Source organism: Channa argus, chromosome 9, assembly GCF_033026475.1.
Source record: "Channa argus isolate prfri chromosome 9, Channa argus male v1.0, whole genome shotgun sequence".
NCBI classification, from domain to species: domain Eukaryota; kingdom Metazoa; phylum Chordata; class Actinopteri; order Anabantiformes; family Channidae; genus Channa; species Channa argus.
Window position 1 is genome coordinate 8,979,778 of NC_090205.1, and position 24,639 is coordinate 9,004,416.

The 24,639-nt window shown below is 39.0% G+C and overlaps 1 protein-coding gene across 4 annotated transcripts; it reads right to left on the reverse strand.

Moving 5' to 3' along the window:
- Positions 1-2,070: 2,070 nt before the first annotated feature.
- On the reverse strand, positions 2,071-23,802 carry fhip1b (FHF complex subunit HOOK interacting protein 1B). Of its 4 annotated transcripts, none has more exons than XM_067515664.1 (13): positions 23,258-23,802; positions 19,133-19,305; positions 18,811-19,002; positions 15,479-15,883; positions 15,084-15,314; positions 12,457-12,702; positions 11,651-11,818; positions 11,014-11,093; positions 9,803-9,972; positions 8,261-9,616; positions 7,499-7,677; positions 6,881-7,043; positions 2,071-6,489 (listed from the first exon to the last, which is right to left on the reverse strand). In XM_067515664.1, exons 3-13 carry the CDS (start codon positions 18,937-18,939, stop codon positions 6,191-6,193), a joined length of 3,426 nt encoding a protein of 1,141 aa, XP_067371765.1. In that variant the 5' UTR covers positions 18,940-19,002; positions 19,133-19,305; positions 23,258-23,802; the 3' UTR covers positions 2,071-6,190. The 4 variants fall into 4 exon arrangements, with proteins under 4 accessions (XP_067371765.1, XP_067371764.1, XP_067371763.1 ...); XM_067515663.1 differs by adding an exon at positions 21,967-22,079 and having other exon boundaries at positions 18,811-19,305; positions 23,258-23,801; XM_067515662.1 differs by adding an exon at positions 21,967-22,091 and having other exon boundaries at positions 18,811-19,305; positions 23,258-23,801.
- Between the last annotated feature and the right edge of the window lie 837 nt (positions 23,803-24,639).

Genomic DNA, 24,639 nt, shown 5'->3' on the forward strand with positions numbered 1-24,639 from the left:
GTAGAACTTTTACTTGCAATCTTTTTTTTTTTTCTCGCTATGGTGCAGCCACTTGTATTGAAGAACTGAAAGTACTTTTTCCAGCAGCACTGCTAGTAAACTGATGTTGCAGATAAATGTTTCACGTATTTGAGGCACAGGGCCAGTCTCATCTCCGTGTGTCACGGGCCAGGTTTCCACTCATTACACAATTAAATTATAGATGAGAAGGATCCAGTTGCTCATCTTTCGAGTGCTTCGTATAAATACATAGGATCAGAGACTACTTCATGTCTATCTCAAAGGATTAACATCAGAACTAATCTAGAGATTGACCAAACTATAAACACGTACTTTATCAAAACATGGAATTTTTATTTTGTAGAAAGATGAATTAAAAACACACTTATTGTTTCTTACCTTCAGTGATGTACCAGTGCTGCTATGACCCCATGCTCCACTCTTCTAAACCACGGCCCCCCTTCTTTTCACTCACTTTAACCATCAACCTGTGGCCCTCCCTCTGCACCACCTCCCTTCCTGTTGGCTGTTGCTAGGAGACTGCCAAGCCAACTCAAGTTTCCACTCTGAATGCAAACTGTCTGTTTCAATCATTTGAGCTGTAAAAAATGTTTCAGGTCTCTGCTCATACGGTTTGTATATCAGCTCACATGCAGCCTTTCTCTCCTTTTTAATAGGTATGTGAACACTGCTGCCTTTATCTCTGTGCTGTGCTTTTTCATAAGTAATGGAATCTGAGACAATAACCCGAATGTGTCACTTGGTGTGGTGTCTTTTTTTTTTTTTTTTTTTAAATCAGCAGAGGTAGTAAAAGTACACATTACTTAAGTAAAAGTGTAAGTCTTTTTTACTCAGTGACTGTATTTATTTTTTTACAATGTACTTTTATTCTCTCCATTCTTTTTTTACCATAGGATTTCAACTGTTTAGTTCGGAGCTTCCATTGTCATATTTTTCACCTCTATAATGCTCCGAACGTTTTCAGTGGACTGCAGGTAGGACTCTTTTAGTACTGAGCCATGCTGTTGTAATATACAGTATGTAGAATGTTACTAGCATTGCGTATATAGTATGGTGCTCCAAAACCTGTAGATATCTTTCAGTATTAATAATACCTCCAGCAATTATTCCATGCTACATCCAGGAATTTGCAATGGTGCAATAGCCACAATGAATCCAACCCCCCATACATTCTTCACAAGCTTTGAATATAAAACCCCATGAGAACACCGCAAAATGCCTCACAACTTTTTAGAAAAGGTGTCGTGAGAGAAATGCTAGAGGGATAGATTGATGCATCTCGGACGCTGGCTCTTGAACAGCACACTAATTGAAGAGCCAGCTCTTCAGCATGAGATCCATGATTTCCAAATAGAATTTATTTAGAATCTTCACACCATAAGACGGTAATCGTCTTCTCAGTTTAAAAGAACTCATGCATGGTAAAGTTTTTGATTTCCTTAACTAAAGCAGAGACAAACTGTTCACTGTTTTTCAGAGGTTTGTCTGAGCAGTGATTTCCACTACAGAACCATGTTCGCACGTAATGCAGGGCCACCTGAGGCTCCGACCATCACAGCCATTCAGTATTAGTTTTCAGCTCCATGTGCACATACTTTCTATAGCTTTTATTTATGAACAGTGCTGAATCTCATCCCATCATTACTTCTGTAAGACTCAGGGGAGCTCTTTTTAGACCCATTAATATATGCCCATTAATTTATGTTTTTTTTTTTTTTACTTTTGTGGCCCATGGTCATCATGTTACTCGATGCAACTCTTAAGAAAACTATAATGAGAGAGGATGACCAGATCATTCAGGATATAAAGTGTTGGCTGTAGTTTCCCCGTGTTCAAACACTTAATCTCTACTGGTTGGACTTCTGTCTACAGTAAAGACATAAACAACCCGAAAGGGCAAAAGTACTTGCACTGTTGTCCATAAAGTTGAAATTAGTTTAGTTTCAAACATATTCTTCTTTTTTGCAAAGTTTGTGTTTTCATTTTTACTGTGCTGTTTTTAAGATATATACTTTTATCTATCAAGAATAAATCACATTGTCACAATAATTTCATGAGAAGAGGTAAAAAAACATTTTATTTCAACTTTATGGGCAACAGTGTATTAGATCAGGTTCTGGCCTGGTTTGAGAACCACTATTCTTTTCCTCCTGGAGTTATGGTTTTTCCATGGAACAGAACAGTTTCACCACAGCGTTGAGCTCACAGACAAAAAGAAAAGACACCAGGACCAAGTTCATATTGCTAGGCAAAGAATTTATAAATTAATAAAAACATTCCCTTTGTAGTGTTCCTATGACATTTCTTTCCCACTTTGTATTTTTGTCCATTTTCTGATGATTTCAAAATATAGAAAAATATTTGACATTCATCATTACATAATTTTAGCATAATTTTCATTCTGTCCTGTTGGTTATTTCACATACCTCTGCATTTCTGACCCATTACTTTTTTTACAGTATTTACACATTAAATCAGCCCATCATCTTTTCTGCCTCAAACGGGGGACATTAGAGCATGTTTGCATAGATCACAGGGGATAGATCTTAGTGAAAATCTTTCCAAAGCAAAAGTGTGGGGGGAGAAAAAAAAAAAAAAACTGTACATGCTGTACATCCCGTGATAAGCATTACAAATCAATACATGAAAAATCAACATCAAACATGGCACAAAGTGAAAACAGAAACTCTAGTTCTGCAGATGAACTATGTGCTACCAAGAACTATTTGACATGTAATCTTTATACAGTCAAGATTACTAAATGCACACACATTTGTAATCATGTGAAATATGCTGCAAAAAAAAATAAAGCTCAGCTGCTCTTTGTAGTGTTACTGGTTGTGATGTGAAAAGATGCATTTTGACCACGTTGAAGTTTTGATGGGGCAATAGATGAAGCAAACATAACCCGCCCTTCGTCTTATACCTACCATTGAAACATTTTAGCTTGCACTATGGTTCAATGTCTTCTTTGATGTACAAAACTGAAATTTAACAATTAACACGCTCTGAGTTTAACCAAACAAAAGTCAGTTTTTCTCCCATTTAAAAAAAAAAAATGGCACTGTTCAACTGCATAAAACAAAGAAGGAAAAAATGTGACAACAATTTTCTAAAGCTTAGCTTTGGGTTCGCCGCTCACGACCATCTTTGTCAGTTAACAGTCAAGTAAAATCTAAATGTGATCAAACAACTATAATTTGCAGTCTGAGCACAGCTGAGGTGAGACAAGGAATCCACAACTACCAGAGCTGAGACACCCGTCTTTCAAGCCAACACATGCAGAAACGTGTAGATTACATAAAACCAATTTTTTTTTTTAAACAAAAAGATGCTTTTGGTTTTACTTTATGGCCAAACTAATGATTATTCTTTACCCAGCTGTGTTCATCGCTGCACAGATAAATCTAAACTCCCTTTACAACACATACATTGAAACCACTATTTGTGTGTTAAACAGGTTGTCCCCCTGTTCATGATTCCTACTGGTGTCCTACAGCTGGAGGCCAGAGGAAGCCATTTGCTGCCATTTTTGTTAACATCCATATCGCTAACCATGATGCCTTCATAATATTATTTTCAAAGCTCTTTTTACAGTCGAATTAATGCCTTGCAAAAAACACCCTATTACAAATGCCACATCTATTTCTGTGTATTTATACAAATGAATGCAAACTGTGAGCAGTGACTGTGGGAAATCTTGACAGTAAATCTTTTTTTTTTTTACAGTTGGCTGTATTAGGTTAGGTATTGGCATCTTTCTTTTTGTGGGGTTATTTGAAAGCACTTTGAACATTTAAAAGAAAAATTGCTTTGTGAAACTTTGTGATTGCTTAAACACAGTAACCGCTATCTGAGAGATTGTCTTTGGTGTCCATGAATGCATCACAGAAATACAGAAATACATGTTCACCAAGTTAGTTAGAATGTGACCAAGTAATAATAATGTTCTTAGAAAGTGAGCACTTACCATCATGCTCAAAACATGACTCGTCTTCACAAGAAGTATTTGTAAAAACTGGTTGGTTGAAAACTACAATCTTAAGTGTAAAAGTGAAAACTGGTGATCAGTAAGACCTTTCAGCCTTTTTTTGTGTACAAAGAAAACAGTCACATTATTAACACATGCATGAGTTGGAAACGAGGAACGAACTGTATGTAAGGACAGCAGTGGGTAAAGAAGTGATTTGTGTTTTTTTTTACTAAATAATTTCTATAACAGGTTATTTCAGTCTCTTATTGTCGCTGCTGACCCCTGCGGGCACCAGGATGAAACTTATCGCTAAAACCTACTGCTAAGCTCAACAAGACTGCACACAACCTAATGCCTAACGGCACTATGAGATTACATAATTATTAACCTGGCCTTAACTGAGATGCAGAAACTCCTAATGTTATTTAGAAATAAACTGCTAGGTGTTACGAAACGTTTCTACAAATTCCATAGAAAAGTGACTCGGAGCAATAATGAAGTACTACATTTACGACAGGAGGACCATGGTTATGGCTTTGGCAAGATTGGACAAGAAGAAAACTGTCTAAAAGTCCTGTTTATAATTTTTATCTGTATTAGAGAAAAGATGTTGCAGGTTGCCAGGAAGTTTATCTACTCCTAATAGTTGAAACAAAATCGCTAGTTTTGTGCAAAAATAAAAAAACAAAAACCAAACTATAACTATTTAACAAAAACTGAGTCATGGGTAGATGGATTGTACAATGCATTCATACAGGTACAGTAATACGTATTTTTACAAGTTTTTCATTTCCAATAGTATAATTTCCTGATGCATAAAATTACCAAGAAACTACAGACCTGTTTAAAAATTAAAATAGAAAAAAATGAAATTCCCAGCCTAACAAATTTGGGAAACAAATTGAAGTAATATTTTGTCTTGGCAAAAGCTTTTAACACTGTAGCTGCAACATTTAACCTCAGACACAAGAAAATAACTTAAATGGCACTGACTGCTCCGCATCCTTGCATACTTGTTACCTAACAATTAAATGAAAAATATATCTATAACACTAATTAAAATGGGTTTATGCAACCAAAAAGAAAAACAATAGCAGCATGTTAAGTTGTGCACAGAAAAATCAGTGAATTCTTCATGAGGGTCTTTGTCAAATGTCAGTAATGCTAGCACTCCCAAGAAAAAACACTTCCCTTCTTACAGACTTTTAAGTCTTTACAAAAAAAATACAAACTAGATGCCACACTAAAAGGTATGAACTATAAAGCATAGTTGCCTTTTAATGCCTATTTTATGGTGACAGATCAGTATTGGTGAGTTGGCCTTAGTTAAAGGAGTCGTTTTGAAAACACACCTGCTCCAATATGTTGCTGATATGTCTAGATTACGGTAGATAGAGCGTATAAAGGACAAACACATATAAAACAATATTTTCAAATGGCATTAATCCCTCCAAGTTTTCCAGTACATTGGTGATGGTCATGCTGATTACACAGGAGAGAAGGTGCCGCTCTCGTTCTCTTCTGTTTTCCAGTTTTCATCATGTTCATTAATAACTAGTCCTTGCAGCAGTGCAGCCTTTAAAACAAAAACGGACACTTGAGGTGTTGCAGTCTTTGTTAGAAATCAACAAACTCTGTGATGAAAAGCAAAAATGACCTGGTTGTGCAGATAAAACCAAAGCTGGATTTACTTTGTATCTGATTAACCAACCTGCACTTTCAGTGTTTTTGATGTCTGTCATAAATTTGCTTCTGCTTTATGTCAGCTGACAGCACCCTTTCAACTTAAAAGAGTATTGACTAGCACCAAATATGTGCACCTATTTCTTTTATCTGTGGCTTCACTGTCACACTATACCATGACATGGTATATGCATGTACTGTACAAGTCCAAAAATCTCGAGTTAACTGAGATTTTCTGTATATAGAATGCAAATATAGTACATGATATGCACAATATAAGTTTACAGATGAGGGAAATTCTCAGTCCTATAGGTATCCTATAATGATTTTGGTACAAAAATGCCACAGTTTTCCCCTCATTTTTGCATGTCTGCAGACAACCTACTTCAGTGACAGCAAGGTCTCAGTGCTGTAGTCTGTCCTCTGGTGATGGGAGAGTCACAACTGTTTTTACAACCTAACCAAAATAAAACTGAGGCTGGGGTCTAAATGTGAGGAGTCTGTGTTTACTGTCTATTCCTCTGTGGGGAAGGGCAGGTTGACCGTGTGCTCTTGAGCCAGGGCTGCCAGCTCCTTGAGGAACTCGGAGAAGATAACGGCACAGTAAACGGCATTTTTCACTCGCAGTGCCTCAGCTTGCTTCTCCAGGCTAGACGCCCCTCCGCTGCCTACACCCTTGAACAGGGCGCTGTGCAGAGATTGGCCGCCATCCCGTACGTGAGCGAGAGCCAACTGAGCAGCGTGTCGAGCTCGGGTCGGGCTGTTGGCGTGACGAAGGATCAGATCTCCGAGAGATGGCTTACGACTCTTCACTAGAAGAACAAGCATTTGAGTCATCACAGCAGAATCAAGAATATGTCCAACACCTTTTTCCAGAGCTTACACAGATGACTGAAAAAAGCCACCATGAGGACACTGGGTTCAGATTCATTTTAACTACTTTTTCCTACTCAAGTTTAAATTTAGAGATCTAGCTATTTATTTTACTTGTCAACACTGCTAAAACCTCCCATGTTTATGGTTTCAACAGTAATTAAGTACCAGTAACTAAACATTTCACATTTTAAGGCATCACTAATTTGCTGAATCACAAATATAACCCTCAGAACTCAACTTTAACCTGTATTTGTCTGAGCAGAAATTGGCACCACCTAAACCCAGACCTGTATGTCTACATGTAGTTTCATCAGTTTTTGTACTCGCCTAGTGAGTCAGAGCGCCGCAGTGTGGGAACAGCTGCAGGTGAATCAGTCCAGTCCACTTTACCTCGAGCCACCAGGTACTGCTGGGCTTTCTTCAGCATGAAAGGGAAGTCCTCATGGGAGGCGGCAAATGCCTCAATGCGGTTCTTCACAGAACCTAGAACCTGAAGAGAGTTGAGGAACACAGTTTCTTCAAATGTAGCATTTATTTTTAACATAAGCTACAGGCTACAAAGTTCATTACCCTCCATCATTAACATGCTTTATTTCCTTAAGTGTGATCAGTGCCAAGAGCCACTCTACTAAAACTGAAATCATACATTTTTTACCTTCTACTGCAGTATCAAAAATTCTTTTACAGTAGATTAGGACATGGTCATAAATGGAATATGGAAAGTCTATGCAAATAAGACTGTGGGTTTGATGCTTTTGGAACAAAAGCAGGCACAGAAGTAAAGTGGGCCGGTAAAGGACAACTACGCCTAAAACCAAGAACTTAAAAACTGTCATCAGTCCATTTTGGCCTGAGCTTAAGAAATTTTAGGCACTTTGGCTCAAATGAGGGCATTCCTCCACCTTTTTATGTAATAAATATTGCAAGGTGCACTATGCAGTTTACCTGGATCAGTGACTTGACACTGGGCTGGAAGACCATGTTGGTGTTAAGCAGGAAGGAGCGTAGGAGAGGTTGTGGATAGGAGGCCAGCTGGGCCACAATGCCTGTGAGCAGGATGTTGACGTACAGTGAATTTTGGAGCATGTTCTCCAGCTTGGCAAACAGGACCACAATGAATGGACCTGCAGAGGGAAAGAATGAGTAATCAAGTGGGAAAAATGCAACATAAAATCTGACCTGGATGTGGACAAACGGAGGGTGAAACTGAAGACATGTTTGCCAATTTTTATTTTATTTTTTTTAAATTGAGTGGGTGCAGAAACTGGCAAACTGTAAAACAAACAATAGCGTTTCTTTACAGCAAGTTGAAAGAGTACTATGAACTCCCTGCCATTCTGCACTGGTGCTGCTGTGGCGAAATTTTCTGGGGTATTAATGATTATTTTCAATGGCTATGATTAAAATCATTTATTTCAGTCAGACTGTGAATTGATTCATTTTTTTTGTCCTGATGCAATCATCCCCAATTTCTACCAGGCTTGGGACGGGGCAGGGATTAGGATGGGTTCAGTGTGTTGCCCAGGGACACTATAGTCAGTAGGAGGCCACTCTACCAACGGAGCCACTGTGAACTGTAGTGTCATGATACAAATTTATCCTACATGTGCATAAAGGAAATATGCACTCAAAAATATAATACTATTTAATGATCACCTGATGCCGCACAGGTGGACATCAGAACGACATCCACTTTTCAAGTCTCACCTGTGTATGGTTGAGAAAGTGCCTGATTTAGTGGTATTGCAGGACTACAGAGGTCTCCCTTGGCTTCAGCCATTAGTTTGGATTCCACAGCTGAGGACAGCTGTTCCTCCTCCTGCTGCTCCGCTGTCATGGACTCTCTGGCAGGTTCCTCTTGCTGGCATGCTGCTTTACTGCGCTCCTTTACCCGGTCTTCCAGCTCGCTCAACTCCTGCCTGAAGGCCTCGATGCTGATGCCCTGACTGTTTGAGTCTCCGGGGAGCTGAGGGTCCCCTGGTGCCTGTTCGAGCAGTTCCTCAATGAGACTCTCTACAGATTGTTGCATTTGATTAGCTTCTGTGAGATGTGACAATGCAGCGTGTGGGTTTGAGGTGTCAGACACTGCCTGCGTGATAGAGCTCTGAGATGGAATCTGCTTAGGGCAAAGAGAGATTGCGTCATTGGGGTCACTGTTAAAAATGGACGGTGGAAGAGGGGCGCGGCTTTGTGAGGGGCAGGCGACAAGGGATCCATTTTGATTGGCATTTTCATCTAAATATTGCTGCTCCCCTAAGTCTCTCTTCACTTTTTTGACCTCTAGGCCTCTATCACGACTGTCTGAGGATCCATCGCCCTGTCCCATTGTTCCATTATACATGGCCTGGTAGCTAACAGTGATGGCAGAGGTGGGAATGTGAGGCGCTGGGGATGAGATGGGGTGGGAAGTCGATAAAGGAGTAGTTGAAGATGAGGAGGACGGGATGAGAGGAGGCATAGGCTTTGGCAGGTGCTCCTCTCTTTGCAGACTACGTTTCTTGGAGCGTGGTGTGAGGCTGATGCTGTTGTTTTTGCCTATTGTAACATCCCACTCTCCACTGTCCCGCTCTGAGCTGCTCCACTCAGACCTTGCTGCAGCCACAATCGCTGCCCTCTTCTGGCCCGGTGGTGTGTTAGTACTTCCACCATGCTGCAATGAGAAGTGCTCAGGAAACATAGCCATGGAAGGGTTGGAGGTAGGTGGAGGTGGGGGTGGAGGGGCTGTGTTTGGAGAGGGATTTTCCCCGTCATAGGGAGCCGACCAGTTACGGCAAGCCCAGGAGCAGAATTCAATACCCCGACGGGCATCTCTGAGGTACTCCAGGTAGCCAGAGTCCCAGTCCAGACACTCCGTTTGTGTGTGCTGCTGGTGAATCGGGCTGTCAGGAGACAGGGAGTGGGAAATGGAAGGGCCCGACTGCAGCGGCTCTGTGCTGGTGGGGGTTAAGGAAGCCCCTCCTCCTGATCCTCCTCCACTGCTCTGTTGACGGATGAAGAAACCTAAGCGGGAGGGAGTGCTGGGTCTGGGTGGGGCTGGAGACTCTGTGCTGGGACTGTTCAGTACTGTAGCATAGCAAAATATAAATGTAAACAGTTTTACAATTTTTTTTTTTAAAAACATACGTGCTAATTGGGGAAACTTATTATAAACATAACTTGTATATACAAGGGGAAAAAGAGATTAAAATATACCGAACATAACTTGCTAAAAACTGAAATGTTTCATTTCAACAGATCTTTGTTTCTCACCTTTGCTCCAGAATGCACCGTCCTCGTCCCGCTCACCAGAGGGGGCTGCATTCATCCGGCAACACTCTGGGATCAGCGACAAGAACTTATCTGCTGACTTCCCATAAATGTCCGTTTCCCTGATGGCACGGCGTTGACTCAGCATTACATGGGTACAGGGCAGTAGATACCTGAAAGCCAAAACACAACCCAATTTATCTGGCTTTACATAGTTAACCCCTATTTAGACTATAAGACCCAAGTTTTGACTTGGAAATGTTTGTGTTGTTGTGAAATCAATATAAATTCAGCCATATTGATGCTATCTTTCCTTGGGCAATGTTGCCCAATTTATCTTGTTGTGACAAGGCACCACGTCGCATAGTATAGTTACACTAGCAAGAAGTACAAAGCCACAAGCAACTGAATGTTCTGCTCTAGTCCTGAAAGCAAAATCACAAAGGCAAAACTGGCCTTGAATATTCACAAAACTCTGGCAACAATAATTTTAAAGTCCGTTGGGAACTAAAAAAAAACAAAAAGAACTCCCACCTTCTTTAATTTTTAACATTCGGAAATGAGAACAAACACGGCAGTGACACAAACGCAGTGCTTATTTGCAAATACATAAATCAGTCCATTGATAATGTAAAATTGCTCTTTCAAAAGTACTAAGGAAATACAATACTTTGCTGTACCATCCAATAACAACTACTTATAACAGAGTTATTGGAAATCTGCATATTTTGGGGCAGAGTGACAGAGCAGTTAGACAAAGAGAGAGAGATGCACCAGAAAGCCGCTGTACAAAGTGAACTAATACAGGCCACTTTGTGTCAGCTTTCGTTTCAGTCAGACTTTGGGTGGGCGTAGATTATAAAATATTTTATTGCTCTGTACTGACATCTCCTCTTATTCAGCCTTTTACTCCACAGCTTGCACATGTGCTGTTGGAGAAGGCTTATTAGAAACCTGGTAAGAGGTATACATGGTAACGGAAAACGGTGTTCTGCAAGAAAAATCTATCTGGGGAAATCGGGTTTCTATTATATCTTATCCCCATAAAGGTTAGCAGGTTTCCCGTTTACATGACTTTTGCAAGAAAGTCGACTGTAACCTGGTTATTTTGGTGCATGTAAACTCTGATTATTTTAATAAGAATGAGTATAAAGACACATTGTGATATTCATATTATATGAGCTGCACAGAAATACTCAGACATGGCGACATACCTGAGAACTAGCTGCAGCATGATGTCTTCACAATGCAGGGAAAGAAGAGTTCTGAAGAGGCTCAATGATACCATGCAGAGCTACAACATATGCATTACAAGCACTTTACACAATGATCAGTATTAGGAGGAGACAGGAAATACAATATCAATAGTAATGTGCATGATTTACATATGAGAAAAATTAGTCATCGTGATAGACTGTGGTTTCTACTAGAGACATTCAAACTGCCTTTCAAAGGGAGAACGTATGCAATGTGATTTTAGAAATGAAGTCTTAAGAATCTTAGTCTTAGATTCTTTTTCTTGTCTCCTGAAGATCAGAATTTGAGACTTGCTTATTTCAGGAATCGGGGTGTACGAATCTTTACCAACTACAAACAATATACAGTAAAACAGTCAATAGACACTATAGACTAGATGACATTTACTTCATGTTTGTTCTGAAAAAAACAAATACCTCCGTGTTCTGCTGGAGGCACATTTAATCAATTTTTGCTCTCAGCCCACTCACCACCCACACTGCTGGGTTCATATGAGAGCCTCAAGCTTCTATTACACAGCCATACATATATCCATCTATACTGTAGTGTGTATGTATATGTGTACATATAATGTGTGTGTGTGTTTGTACAGACCCTTGAATTGCTGCTGATGCGAGTAAGAAGTGTATCCAGGATTGTATCATTATCATGGTGATGCAACAGGATGAAGCGCAGGAAGGTTTTGAGCAGTGAAGTCTCCGTCACACTGCGCAGGAAGAGGTCCAGATAGGCAGTGCTGGCAATCATCTCATCCACCGACGACTACAACAAACACAATATTTATATCAAAAAACAAAATAGGGCAGCAAGGGAAGCATCATGTTAATAATTTCAACTAACATAAAAAAAAAAGAAAATGTTCTTTAACTCTGTAAAATAACTGATTAGCCTTAGATGCTGACTCATCTGTTGAAGAAAGTCAAGCAAACAAATCAGTCCACACAAAAGTCTACTGTTAATTTATCTAAACCAAAAAAAAATCTTTCAGTAAATTATGGAACTATAACTGATGTCTGTTTTCATCTCGTACAGCATTTGTTTCTTTTCAATCAGGTACTTGTTTTACTCAAACCTCTCATATTCAGACACACACACACACACACACACACACACACACACACACACACACACACACACACACACACACACACACACACACACACACACACACACACACACACACACACACACACACACACACACACACACACACACACACACACTCAAAAACACTGCCACTGTTCTCCAGTCAAGCAAATAGTTATGATGAATGATTGCCAAATGCAAAACAGAACCTTGGAAATTATTTTCTAAATTAAACAGTTTATATGAACCCCCAACATGGTCGTCTGTAAGCGGAGCAAACATGGTCTTGTTGCTGTAATCCATTCTTTTGCTACCTTATGCAGGGCAGGGCCCATGACGGGTACAAGGAAGCCGTTGTGGAGGTAGTCTAGAAGCTGGGATTGGACCAAGGGATGAGCGACCTGTACAACTGCATTGCAGAATTCCAGTGAGTTCATGAACAACATGAGTGACGACACACCCATCCAGTCCTCCCTCCGCAGCGCATGCCAGTCGTCTCCTCGAACCTCAATTTTCCTGGGCAGAGAGGAGTAGAGACCGCTGAGGCCTGTCGCCAACACCTGGGTGGAGACAAAAACACTTCAGTTAGACACTTTTTTAGTTAGACTGCTGATGAGCCCCATAAAGACAAAACAAGCTTTTAGAAAATGTTTTTTTTAAATATATTTTATAAAAATCTAAAAGATATCCACCTCTGTCTTTTAGGTGTGCCTGTGAGTGCTTTAATAGTGTTTTAATACTTTTGTACAGTAAATGTGAGATTTCAGGTTTGGCTTTTAATACATTCTAAATCCATATGCTATTCTCACTTTGTCATTCAGTAAACGTCTCTGTTAAGTAACCAGGTTATAGTTAAATTTCTCAACTAAAATAATTTCTTACCTTGTTTTTATTTTAGATGACATCTGGCCAAAATACAGCTAAAATAGAAACAACAAAGTGCCCTGCAGAAGACATAGGTCATAGTTGGTAGCGGAGTGCATTTTATTAACAGTTGTTATAATGTATTGGCCGCCCTGCTCATTTAAATGGTTCATTTTACACCCACATGACCTTAGTAATAAAACATACAGTAGTAATATCAGCTTTCTGGCGATTACCTAAAGAAAACCAGAAATTCTAACACTTTAAAAGCAGAATTCATGGCAGAGCTATTGTTGCATTAGAGTTTACAGGTACGTAATGAAGTGGCCGCTGAATGTACAGTGCATACTGTATTATCAAAAACGTTGTTGAATGCTAAATTACTTCACAGTATAAAAATGTTAGCATTTTACAATCTAGGTAAAAGCTCTGATTAAGTCAGGCTTTTGACAAAATCTTCATGCAACAGTATTCTTGCAATATTCATAATAAGACCAAAAATACTTGTGTGGCATAAACTGGACTCCTAACCCAACAAAGAAAATGTGTGAGAATGGACAGCAAGTGGTGAGACCCAGGCAGAGAGAAGCATTTGGTTCTTGATAACATCTTCACTGGTCACTCTAACCAGTAAGTAGGGCAGACTGAAGCTGCTGGAAGTAGGACAAGCAGAAAATAGCGGAGCTCTTCAACACCAGTATCAACATTTGGAGAAAAAGAGGAGTGTGTTGACCACAGCATAAAAATATGATATATGTACATGAATACACCCATCTGCCACAATCTTCCTAATGTCATAGAGGACAAAGATCAGCATGGCTATTTTGAGCAGCCTGTGACTAAACAACATCACATGTGCAGCAAATTGTGATAAACTTTGTGCAGAGGTGGAAGAATTACACAAACTCAAAAGCCAAAATTAGATTTAGAAACATGGCCCTGACATTCAAATGTATGCACTGATTATGACTGCAAGGATTCATAATCGAAATGAAATTCATTGAGTAAACACAACCTGGTTTAGAAAATACACTTCCTGAAGTGCAATCAGTAAAATACAGCTCTTTAATTACATCTAGTGGGAGCTGAAAGAAAGTACAACATAGCCTAATGGCTCCTTTCACAAACCCTGAACCCTGGTTTTTAGTTGGCAAACTAGTGAAAGAAAAGAGTGTTTTGTTCGATCTTCACATCTTGTTTTATATAATCACATTTCTAAAAAAAAATAATTATCATAATTTCATGAAAGATCCCTTGATACTTATATCTCCTTAGCTCTGTGAACAGTTATGTGTGAAAAGCAGCAGCAGCAACAGCAGTAAGGGAGCTAACAGGAAGCTTTCTAAGTTGTGACAGAGCTGTTGGGATGTAGATAAGGCTAAATTGTCAGTCAGAGTGCATCTCCATCTCCTTCCCCTTATATTATCACACACCATCAAACCGTTCTGACACATCAGAATTAGAAAACACACACCCATCTGTCTTAAAAGCGGTGTCAAAATCGAGCCAGGGTCCCACATTGTAATCCATCCTTGACTATCTCATCATTTAAGGGGTAGGTCATATTCATGTGTATATCATACTGATGGCCTTTTCTGTAAGAGCCAGAACTGACTATAAATAAAAGAGTTGGGTTACATTTTATATGCATGGTAGTGCACAGAAAACTGAATTTAGAGTTAAGCCAGCTAACCTAGCATAGTGGTAAATTAAAATAAGAATTAAGAGTTATTAATGACATAACAAGGTCAATAATGACTATGAATAAATATAATCTACATCACTGGCTTTCACACTAGCTAAGGTTGAAAAAATAAAACAGATCCAATACTAAAAGTATAGACCAGAACCACAAGAGCAACAACTTCTAGTTAATAATCTTCCAAAGGACAAGCACCATGGTATGTAAAAAAAAAAAGCTCAGGACAGGAAAGAAACCTGGATTACTTCATTATTGTAGCATTGAGTATATACAAAAGATGCACGTCCACGGGTCCACATTCAAGATCACCTGTGATCCAATTATCGTCTAAATAATTTTCACAGCAACATGGTTTTCATGAGCATCACCACTTACTGGGCAGAAGTAGGAGTTCTCAGCAATATAACGTGCCACAGCCTCATGGCTGGCTGATGCCGACATGACCAGCAGCAGTGCATCTCTGGCCTGCTGCCCAATAGATCCATCCCGATGAATGAATGGCACAAGGAGGGAAAAGATCAGCAGATTGGTGGACCCCTGCTGGGCCGGTGCTGCATGGAACAGCATCTCTAGAACTACAGGCTGCCGGGACATGGACACGCAGATCTGGTGGGGATTTTACAGACACAATAAATACATTTTTAAAACTGTGCAAAGTACTAAGTAATATGCTTCACTCTACTGAAGCTGTTTACCTATACAAAAAAACAAGTATTTCGAGTATAGCCTCTACATGTAGACACTAGAAAGGACTTTAACTGCCTGTGTACCTGATTGAGCAGCAGTACCAGGCTGTTCTCTAGGGCTGAAGGACAACCAAGTTCTGTGTCAGTGCAAGCTCCCAGCAGCCTCAGCAGGGGGTGAAGAATGGCTGTGTGCTGCAGCAAAGGCTGCTGGGACTGGCCAATGAGCATCTCAAACAGCTTGAGCAGTGCCCCCTGGCTGTCTGGGTCCAGGCCACGGCAGAGATGCCACTTAACCAGGCGTTCAAGGATATTCTCTGTGATAACCAGCTCTAAAATGGGGCCTATGGGCGGCGCGGTGGCGCCGCCATCTGGGCTTTCTCCAAGCCGCTCTTCTGCCAGTAGACATAACATCTGGTCGGTGTGATTCCTCACTGCAGTCAGGTCATCGCTGGATGATGAAGGTTCGTGCTGCTCCAAGACCCATGAGACCTGAGCAAACAAACAAGTCTTATAGTGTAATATTTAACGCTCAGCATTTTTTCCTTTCAATAAAATGTCAAAACAAGTGTGGCCCCAAGTTTTAAATTGAAAACACAGTGTGTAACTTTTAAGATTATTTAGCTGAAATATGCTCTTATTGCGATTCTGTCGACAACGCCTCTGAAGCATACATCTAACCATCAGGGTAATTTCTTCTCGATTATTAAGTATTGTTTCATTCTTTTATTATAATTTGATCACATCTAATTGGGCTTTGCATGGTGAAGCAGAGCAGACAGTGGAAGAGCATTGTGAGCAAAAGGACAACCACTATGTCACAAAGGAGAAACAAAGGTGTGTAAACCAAAACTAATGATGGCTGAATTCATTTAGCTGCTTTGTTTTCAGGGTCCCAGTGCTCACTGTCACAGTGGATGTGTCTAACATCAATGTGTAGTAGTAAATCTGAGACACAGCCAACATTGCAAATATGGACACTTCAATAGCTCGAAACCTCCTGTAATACTTAGTTACTATCACTTGTGCTCTTCCTACTGAGACAAATAACAATGTTTGCAGGTTAACTGATTGATTGGACATAATATGGCCATATGGATGTGATTAAAAATTCCTACCTTAAATATTTTACTTATCATTCAATTTATTCAGAATTGTTATTTGCAAATGATTAATTTATAATTACAACTTGTGAATACATTTTGTAATTTGTGAATACATTGACAGATATTATCAATGCTATAAAAAGTAATAACTGGAACTGCACCACATTTTTAAACCAAGAAACATTAACATAAACAAAAATGTATCTGACTTCACATAGAAGGAATTTATAATAAAATCAGGCCATAAATATAGAAAGTACAGAGGCATGGCCTGAGACTTCCAATATTAAAAGGGAGCAGCACTGTAAAAGTTGCATTACAGTAGTAGTAGTAGACTGTGTGGCAAGTGGATGTGTCAGTAGAGGGAAACTTGGTCTTTGCTGGTGGGATGTAGATAGAATGTATTGCATAACCGTGGTGTAGAAATGAACACAATGACAAGCCAGGGTTTCATAACATTTATGAAGAGGTCTACCAGTCAGCATGACCATGGCAATGTTGAATTCGCAGATTTGCAAGAAGCTCGTGCTGATAAGAGATGTGCTATTTTGTACTGTAGCACATTGCTCTTGAAATGTGTGGTGAAAAAAACTGAAAACCAGACCCCAATGAAAAGCAACTTTGTATTTGCGCACATATTCTTTCCCCTTAAAACCACTTGCTAACTGTTCTTTATTTTCAAATGTGTCTTAATGTGCAACTCGGCCTTGAACACAAACATCTCTCTCCTCTTCTTAGAGACTAAAAATCATAGCGGATATAAATTTCTGTTCATTCCAGTTACCCTCCACCCTAAACAACTGCATGTTAGGTACAAACCTGATCATGCACCTACCTGTAGAAGCACTTTAAGATGTGAAAATGTTGCAACAGAGCTACAACTGTGTACTCGTTCTAAAATAAACTTTCCTGGATACATAAAATTAGTATTAGTATCCAAGTCATCCATGTCTGGTTTAGAAAACGGGTCACAAACCTTAGGCACTCTTCAACAACAGACCAATAGGAATCACTTAGATGTTTGTTATTGCCTCATGGCAAACTCAACTGTTACGCAGTAAAGAGACTGTAACCTATAAACCATTCAATCAGTGGACATGAGCCAGTCATACTGTTAGACCGATTATACTTGTCAGCAATGGCACTGCCACGTGAATGTATGAACATCCACATCCACAATCATTTACTAAAACAAAGACAGAGCCTTTACATTGTAACTGGACTCTATAGTTTATGGTTAGATTTTTACCTGTTTGCTGTTCAAATCACAAACAATCAAGATATGTGTTTTAACCATAGCAAATAATGTTGATGGTCCAGGGGTTTAACAGATTTGGTGATGAAACTTTGCAGATACATTTCATCAACATGAAATCAAACTTAGGTTGGGGGAAAAAAGGTTTTCTAAAGTTGTTAAATAGATCACTAAAGCAAACAAAAAAGGTGGTTCTAGCTTCTTAATTGTGAACATTGGGTGTGGCGGACTCTCCATCTTAAATTATTTTAAACAAAAATTGTGGCCAGTTGATTAAACAGAAAAATTGGGGGGAAGTCGCTCTAAGCTCTAGGTAATTGGACTAAGCATATTTCCACTAGCAATACAAAAATGATGATTAAAAAAGAAACACACACACGTAAAATTAGTTAATCTTTAAAAAGCTATGCCATGTACCTTCTTCAGCTTTTAGAATTCAGCCATGATGTTAAAACATTGTCATTTTGAGTTTCACGAAAACTTTAAACTTAAAATAGGAAATTTACAACAATTGTCAGTTCTCAGTTCAAGTTCTAGAGTTATGAAGGGAATCTTTATTTCTATTATTTATTCTGGTGGTGGTTTCATGATTACTTCACAGTGTGTATGTCAATTAACAGCATTCTATAAATAAATGTTATCATGTCTGTGTGTTCTGCTGATTGAGGTTTGCTTTTTGGAATAAGTAGTGAAATTTTGGAGGCAAATTGCTGCATTCAGCTGCTAAGGTTTCAAGTGAAGGGAAGCACAGGTGACACCATGTTCTACTGCGTGATCACACAAGGACAGTAAGTATTTTATTAAGTTTTAAGTTCCTGGGAAGATTTTAGAGTGTGGACTTTCTAAAACTTTCTGTGTTGTTGCTCTGTACACATTATGCTTAAATGTAAATACAGCAGAGGTGCTGTGTCTCCATATCTCACATTTAAAGTTGGTGAAAGAAAAAAGCTAAACTGGGTCTAGATTTTCAAAACAAATGTATAAAATGAATGTATAAATTCGTTATCACAATAAAGCATTTACTTTCATCAAAATCCCAGAGAAGATGTACAGATTACCTGTCTCCAGTGGTTTTCAAACACCATAAGGCAGGTCTCGGGGTCAGCAGTGCAGGGACTGGAAGGGGCGGTGCTCCGGCCAGACCGACTGCCAGAACCCGGTGGTTTCAACCTGCTCAGCCAGCTCATACTGGACCAAGTGAGAGGCAGGTCAAAAGTCACAGGAACTCAAAGAAGAGAGATGTAGTTCCACTTGAGAGGTCAGAGTACAAGGGCAACAAAAAGCAGAAAGAAAGAGAGTGAAGCAGAGGAAAAGATGATGTGGTGAGGAGGCGGCGAGGGGGAGGAGAAAGGGAGGATAAAGAGAACAGAAAGTGCATACAAAAAGACGGACAAAGGCAAAGACGGTTTGCCGAACAGGCTGACGTTGCCAGTAAGTAGATGCCTAGGAAAAGTCCAGTGCTGTCTCAGAAAATGTGTGACCCTGTCCTCCCTTTAGACCCTGTCATCCAGTCTGAAGCCAACACCACTCCATAGCCAGTCAGGGCGGGAACTCTGCAAGCAAAAATAAACAATGCACAATTTACACTTCAACATGTTAACCTGAATCCATACCATCTCTTCATAGCCTTTCAAAATCAGGGTTTTTTTTAAAGCTCTGAATTGAAAGTGTTTTTGAACGTTTATATAAGTCCTTCCATTAGTGTGTACTAATAAGTAGTAATAAAATAACTACTTCATTTATGTATTAAGCCTACAGTGGATTCAAATATTCCTAAAATACAGGGCATCTGGGCTCATCAGGTCAAGACAATGAACTGAGCTGCTTTTGTTAGGCAAGTGAGGTGGGTGAATAGATGAAGACACCATAAGTTACTCTGAACCAACACATTACATTAGCCTACTTAGTCCATTTAAACTGGGTCTTACACTAGAGATTAAAAAGGAATCTGTATTACTATGGGCCAATGTAGTGTTTTGACCCATAATTATGAGGGTGATAAGGTAAATACAATTGATTAAAGGATTTTTTTGAATCACACCATGAACAGGAATCTCTTAAAAGTGGCACTACAAATAAAATGTCCTATCATATTACATTCCATTCATCATTATGTCAATTAACATAGCTTTTCAGGGAAGGACTTAATTTGCAAAATGCCATCAAGATGTCCCACACAGCCAGACAATAAAGTGACACTAGTTTAAAGTGAATGACCAAATCTCTGTGAGCATCCTTTTTTTCCCACCCTCCTACCCTACAAAAAAATGTATTGATTGAAAAACAATTTGTACTGCAGAGCTTCTCTGTTTTTTTCCCCAAAACAAACAAATCAGCCTGTACAGTATGTTGTTTCCAGGGAAACCCTTCAGTCCACCTACAGCCAGTCCACCTCCTGCTTAACATTGAGAATACAGCCTATAAATTGTCTAGCTTCATTTAAAAAAATCCAAGTTAGTGACATCTTAATCATTAGAAACGTAAAGCTTTATTTAACTAACATTTGACATAGATGTTTGCACGATTTAGGGGCTCTATTGATACATATGTTTGACAAGACTATACAATATATGTAGACACTTAAAGCAAAGTGTTATGTATTCTTTATAAAGGTTAACCAAAAAAAAAAAAAAAAAAAAAAAACACACACAAAAAAAATATTTTATCAGTCAGTAGATGTTTTGGACAATGTAAACAAGTTAGTGTGATCTGAGCTACGTTCTATATCAAGAGTGTTCACTGTGACTCCGTTAAAATCAAACATTTTGTTCACTTAAACATCCAACACATAATTGTTTATCAGTGTCATGACACTTTTTTATATAAAAAAGAGTTGGAAATCCTGCATGTAGTTTAGCAGTCTAACAGCACCTGCATGGTTTTAGCCAATGATGAAGGGATTCACAAACCCTAGTGCTTTATCCTTGTGCACTGTCTGTGCATAAAGGTTCATTCTTAATCCCCTAATTATTAACATTACTATATCCTCATCCCACTGCTTTCACATTTCATCTAATAGATGCAGTATATGTTTTGTAATCGCAATTTTTTAAATGTTATGTTAACAATTCATTGGTTCCTTAAACTGTTGAATTTTCAACTTTTACATCACATAATAAAGCTAAATTCAAAGCTTTTGTGTTGTGCTATCCCATCTGGACTGCTCCAAAAATTTCTGACAGTTGTGCACTTAGGGATGTTTTTTGTGCAGATTATTTGGAAGTGACTGAACAGATGGATCACAGTGTCAACAGTGGATTATGTTGCAAGAGTGGTTTTCATGTGATTTTTATATGCTTTCGGGTTTACTCTAAGTCACAGCTGATGTCCTCCACGAAGGAGAAAGCTGCAAACATTTCCACATTTTAAGCAAAACCAGACTATTTGATATTAAACACACTGATTTTCTGTGGCGTAATACTTTAAGAGATTAGGATGTCAGACTTAGATTTCTTTGGGGAAAAAAAAAACAGATTTCAACATGATGCATTTAGTTTGAAGTTAATGTGAAAATCATACTTCAATTGATTTCTGAGAAAGTGTTTGCATAAAAGGACACAAGATTTTATGACTTTATGACTCTGCTTTTCTTTACTGAATTTCTTACACAGCAGCTGTGTATAAACAAACAGCACTGGTAAAGCCCGTTAAAATGTATTGTCCGCACTTTTTTGTGATTCGCAAGTTGTCGGCATCAAAGATACTGATATACTTCTTATTCAGAGAAGTCATTCTGTTCTTTAAATGGCCGTGGATGAACATATAAATAGAAATATACATTTAAGAGTCAAACAGAGATATTTACAGTAAAAATATGTTTGAAAATAGCCTCACTGAAAATACATCCTCTCTATGATTAACCATAAATGTAACTATACCTTAATTACCCATCAGCCAGTCTGTCTCAACATTTTAGAGAAAACTTTCCGTTCCTGACATTCAGGACTGTTCTTTTGTTTTTTTATATTTTCAGGTCACATACTGAGCATCATAAAAACATGCATAAAATGGGTTCAAGGTTCAGCTACAGATTCCACTAAAGGGAGGCTGCTTTCATAAAGACAAGGGAGTTTGTCAAAGATAAGTAATCAAACAACATTGCACAGTTCTCCTTGATTGTCTAAAGGTCAACATATACTCTGCCACAACTTCAGACAGCCTGACAGTAGAGAAAATCGCACTTTCAGTTTTTTGAAACAAACGGAGAGCCACACCTGTATTTTTGGAGGAACTGAACGTGGGTGCACAGGTATAAATGCAGGGAGCGTTCACAGGTGTCTGCAGATGCTGCCCTTGACGTTCCTCACATTTCTACTTTTTTCATTATCTGTGGGAGACACTGAGTTTTACAGTAGCAAGTCAGGCAAAAACAGCTCAGCCAATACAGACAGTTGTTATTTATTTCTCAACATCGCAGTGGCAAAGCTAGTATTTAACCAGAAAGTGTGATTATAAGACTTTCTTCCTGCAGCATGTGTACTCATTTCTTGTACCAACATATACCTCCACTCTCTGTAACCACCACCCCTCACTATGACAACCAGCATCTTCAACCACTTTCAAAAGTAAATGCCACTTTTGTTTTCCCATTTAAACTTGTTCTCAGATAGTACATCTATACAATAAAGCCCACTGCTATGGCATATAACAGACATCTAAACTGGGATACTTTTCAAAATGTCTTTATGCTTGACATTATATTCTGTTTTGACAGTTATCACTTGATAACCCATTTTATATTTTTTAAATGTATACAATTTTATATTTTAGATGCAGACAAACAGCTCAAATATAACACATTTTAAAATTATACAAATTTCAAATCCTAAACCAATGAATCAATATAATTTTTGCTTGTAAAATAAAGAAAAAAGTCGATGCATTCAAAAGCTTATTTTTGAGTTTAGAACCAGTGCTGACTGAGGCTTGCGAGATGTGGACCTATGGCTAAAGGGGAGTTAAGAAGAAGAAAAAATAAAAAATAAAAACTAAAAACAATACATTTTAAAAAATCTGATCTGAGAATAAGTAAAAGAAAACTAGTAATCTGTCATGGCTTGGTTTTCACTCCTAAAAAGGTTTGGAGGTTTCGATTATTTAGGGCGCCGGAAAAATCACATGCACATCAATCACTGCAGTGTTTGGGTTTTGTGTCCCCTTCAGTCTGATGAGCTGCTAGCGCATCTAGTGAACTCGACTCTAACCATTTAGGCGGACACTTGGCAAGGTTGGATAATTCACGTTCTCTCAGCAGCATTTGGGCTTTGCATGGTGTTGTTGTCACCACCCTGCAACGGATCTCATGATCTCCATGCGAGGCGGCTTACGATGGGCTCCGCCGGAAAACAACAATCAATGCATGTCAACGGTGAGATGATGTAGCAGGCTAGTTGTTACTGCAAAAATAATTAGCTACCCTTAGAAATACCAACCATGCATACCGCTCATATATCGAGCTGAAGGAGCTTGTGTAGTTTAATATGAGATCATTCTGAAATTACTTACCTTTAATGTTTGTATTTGTTTCAACAGCTGCTGAGAGGTAATGATTTCCACGAAAACCTGCTAGCTGGCTGCTATTAAGTTAGCGCTGGTATGTTGCTAACGGCTAGCCGCTAATGAATTCCACAATGTCAGAGCTGTAAACAGCTGGCCAGCGGTAAAATAAGCCGGAGACAACTGGGGAGCTACACCATAGTGAGTCGGGGAAGCTAATAAATGAACCACTCCTTCATTGAGGCTGCTGTGCATCCTGTTAGCGATAGATAAACATCCCATTAGAGGATTTCTCAAACACTGTTCCCTTTCCCGCAGCCATCTTACTTTAACTCCTCCCACACGACTTGTGTGACTCACACCCACAGTAAGAGCTGCTCGGCAGCGCTGTATGGGGGGTTAAAAGTGCCGAAATAAAGCACTTTAAAAACCTTGACCCATTTCCATACATCTGCTGACAGGTTTGCACTTTGTACTAAGCTTGACATGATTACAATTTTTGCCAAAGAAGACCGATGAAACTGGTGACAAAGTGCTAGATTATAGCTCGGGGTGATTGAGCATCACTTTTTACTTTGTTAGTCTCACTGAGGTCATGGACTGTTTTCAAGAAAGACCTGAGGAAAGGAAACACTCATAAAACTGACTTACTGACAAAAATAAAAACAAAGAGGTGGTTCATTAAATACATGGAAAAGTCCCGTTCAGATTTGTTCCACATGTGCCTCAAATGAGGTTTACAAAAATGTGGTAAGTTCGGGCCTTGTTATTTTAATTTGTTTATAGACTTGTCCCTCTTGTCAGCATAGAAGTCCACCTGAGTTCAGAGAGCACAGATGAGTAAATAATTTATCATTACTAGTGCACTATGATAAACAGGGTTCAGCCAATAACGGGGCAGCATGGCAGTGCAGAATAGCTCTATCATCAAGTCAGAAAAAAATTACTGAACAATAAAAGCCAAGTATTTAAATACCCCAGCAACTTGTAAATGGGTTCCATTTGAAATTATTATACCAGTTCTGCTTTAGGTTTTGCCAGGAAAACAAAGTGATTTGTACTCATGTTAACGAGAAAATTCAACAGAATGAAAATGACACATGATGCCAAATCCTTCGATGTTTGTATATTAAAAATTGGATTTTGCTGTGGTTCGTCAGTAAATATATTTGATCTTCTGCATGATTTTGTGGATTTCATTTTACTATAGTTTTCAAGTTCATAGGTTAGTGAGATAAGCAGGGCTCCTCCCTAGTCGCTCTCTTTCTCTCTTCCTGGTCACTGTAGTACTGAAAGAGCAGCAGGTCTTTCTTGTTGTGAACTCCTGGAACGTGCCCATCTACTAGATGGACTGGGGGAAAAATAATCTATTTTTGTTATCACAAGAAAAC

Excerpts from the sequence above, each read along its gene's own strand:
- fhip1b (XM_067515664.1), bottom strand. The coding sequence starts at position 18,939 with ATGAGCTGGCTGAGCAGGTTGAAACCACCGGGTTCTGGCAGTCGGTCT. Across the intron at positions 11,094-11,650 it reads GCATCAGCAGCAATTCAAGG|CTCTGCATGGTATCATTGAG; the intron begins GTCTGTACAAAC and ends CATATGTTGTAG. Across the intron at positions 7,044-7,498 it reads GTGTCAAGTCACTGATCCAG|GTTCTAGGTTCTGTGAAGAA; the intron begins GTAAACTGCATA and ends AACTCTCTTCAG.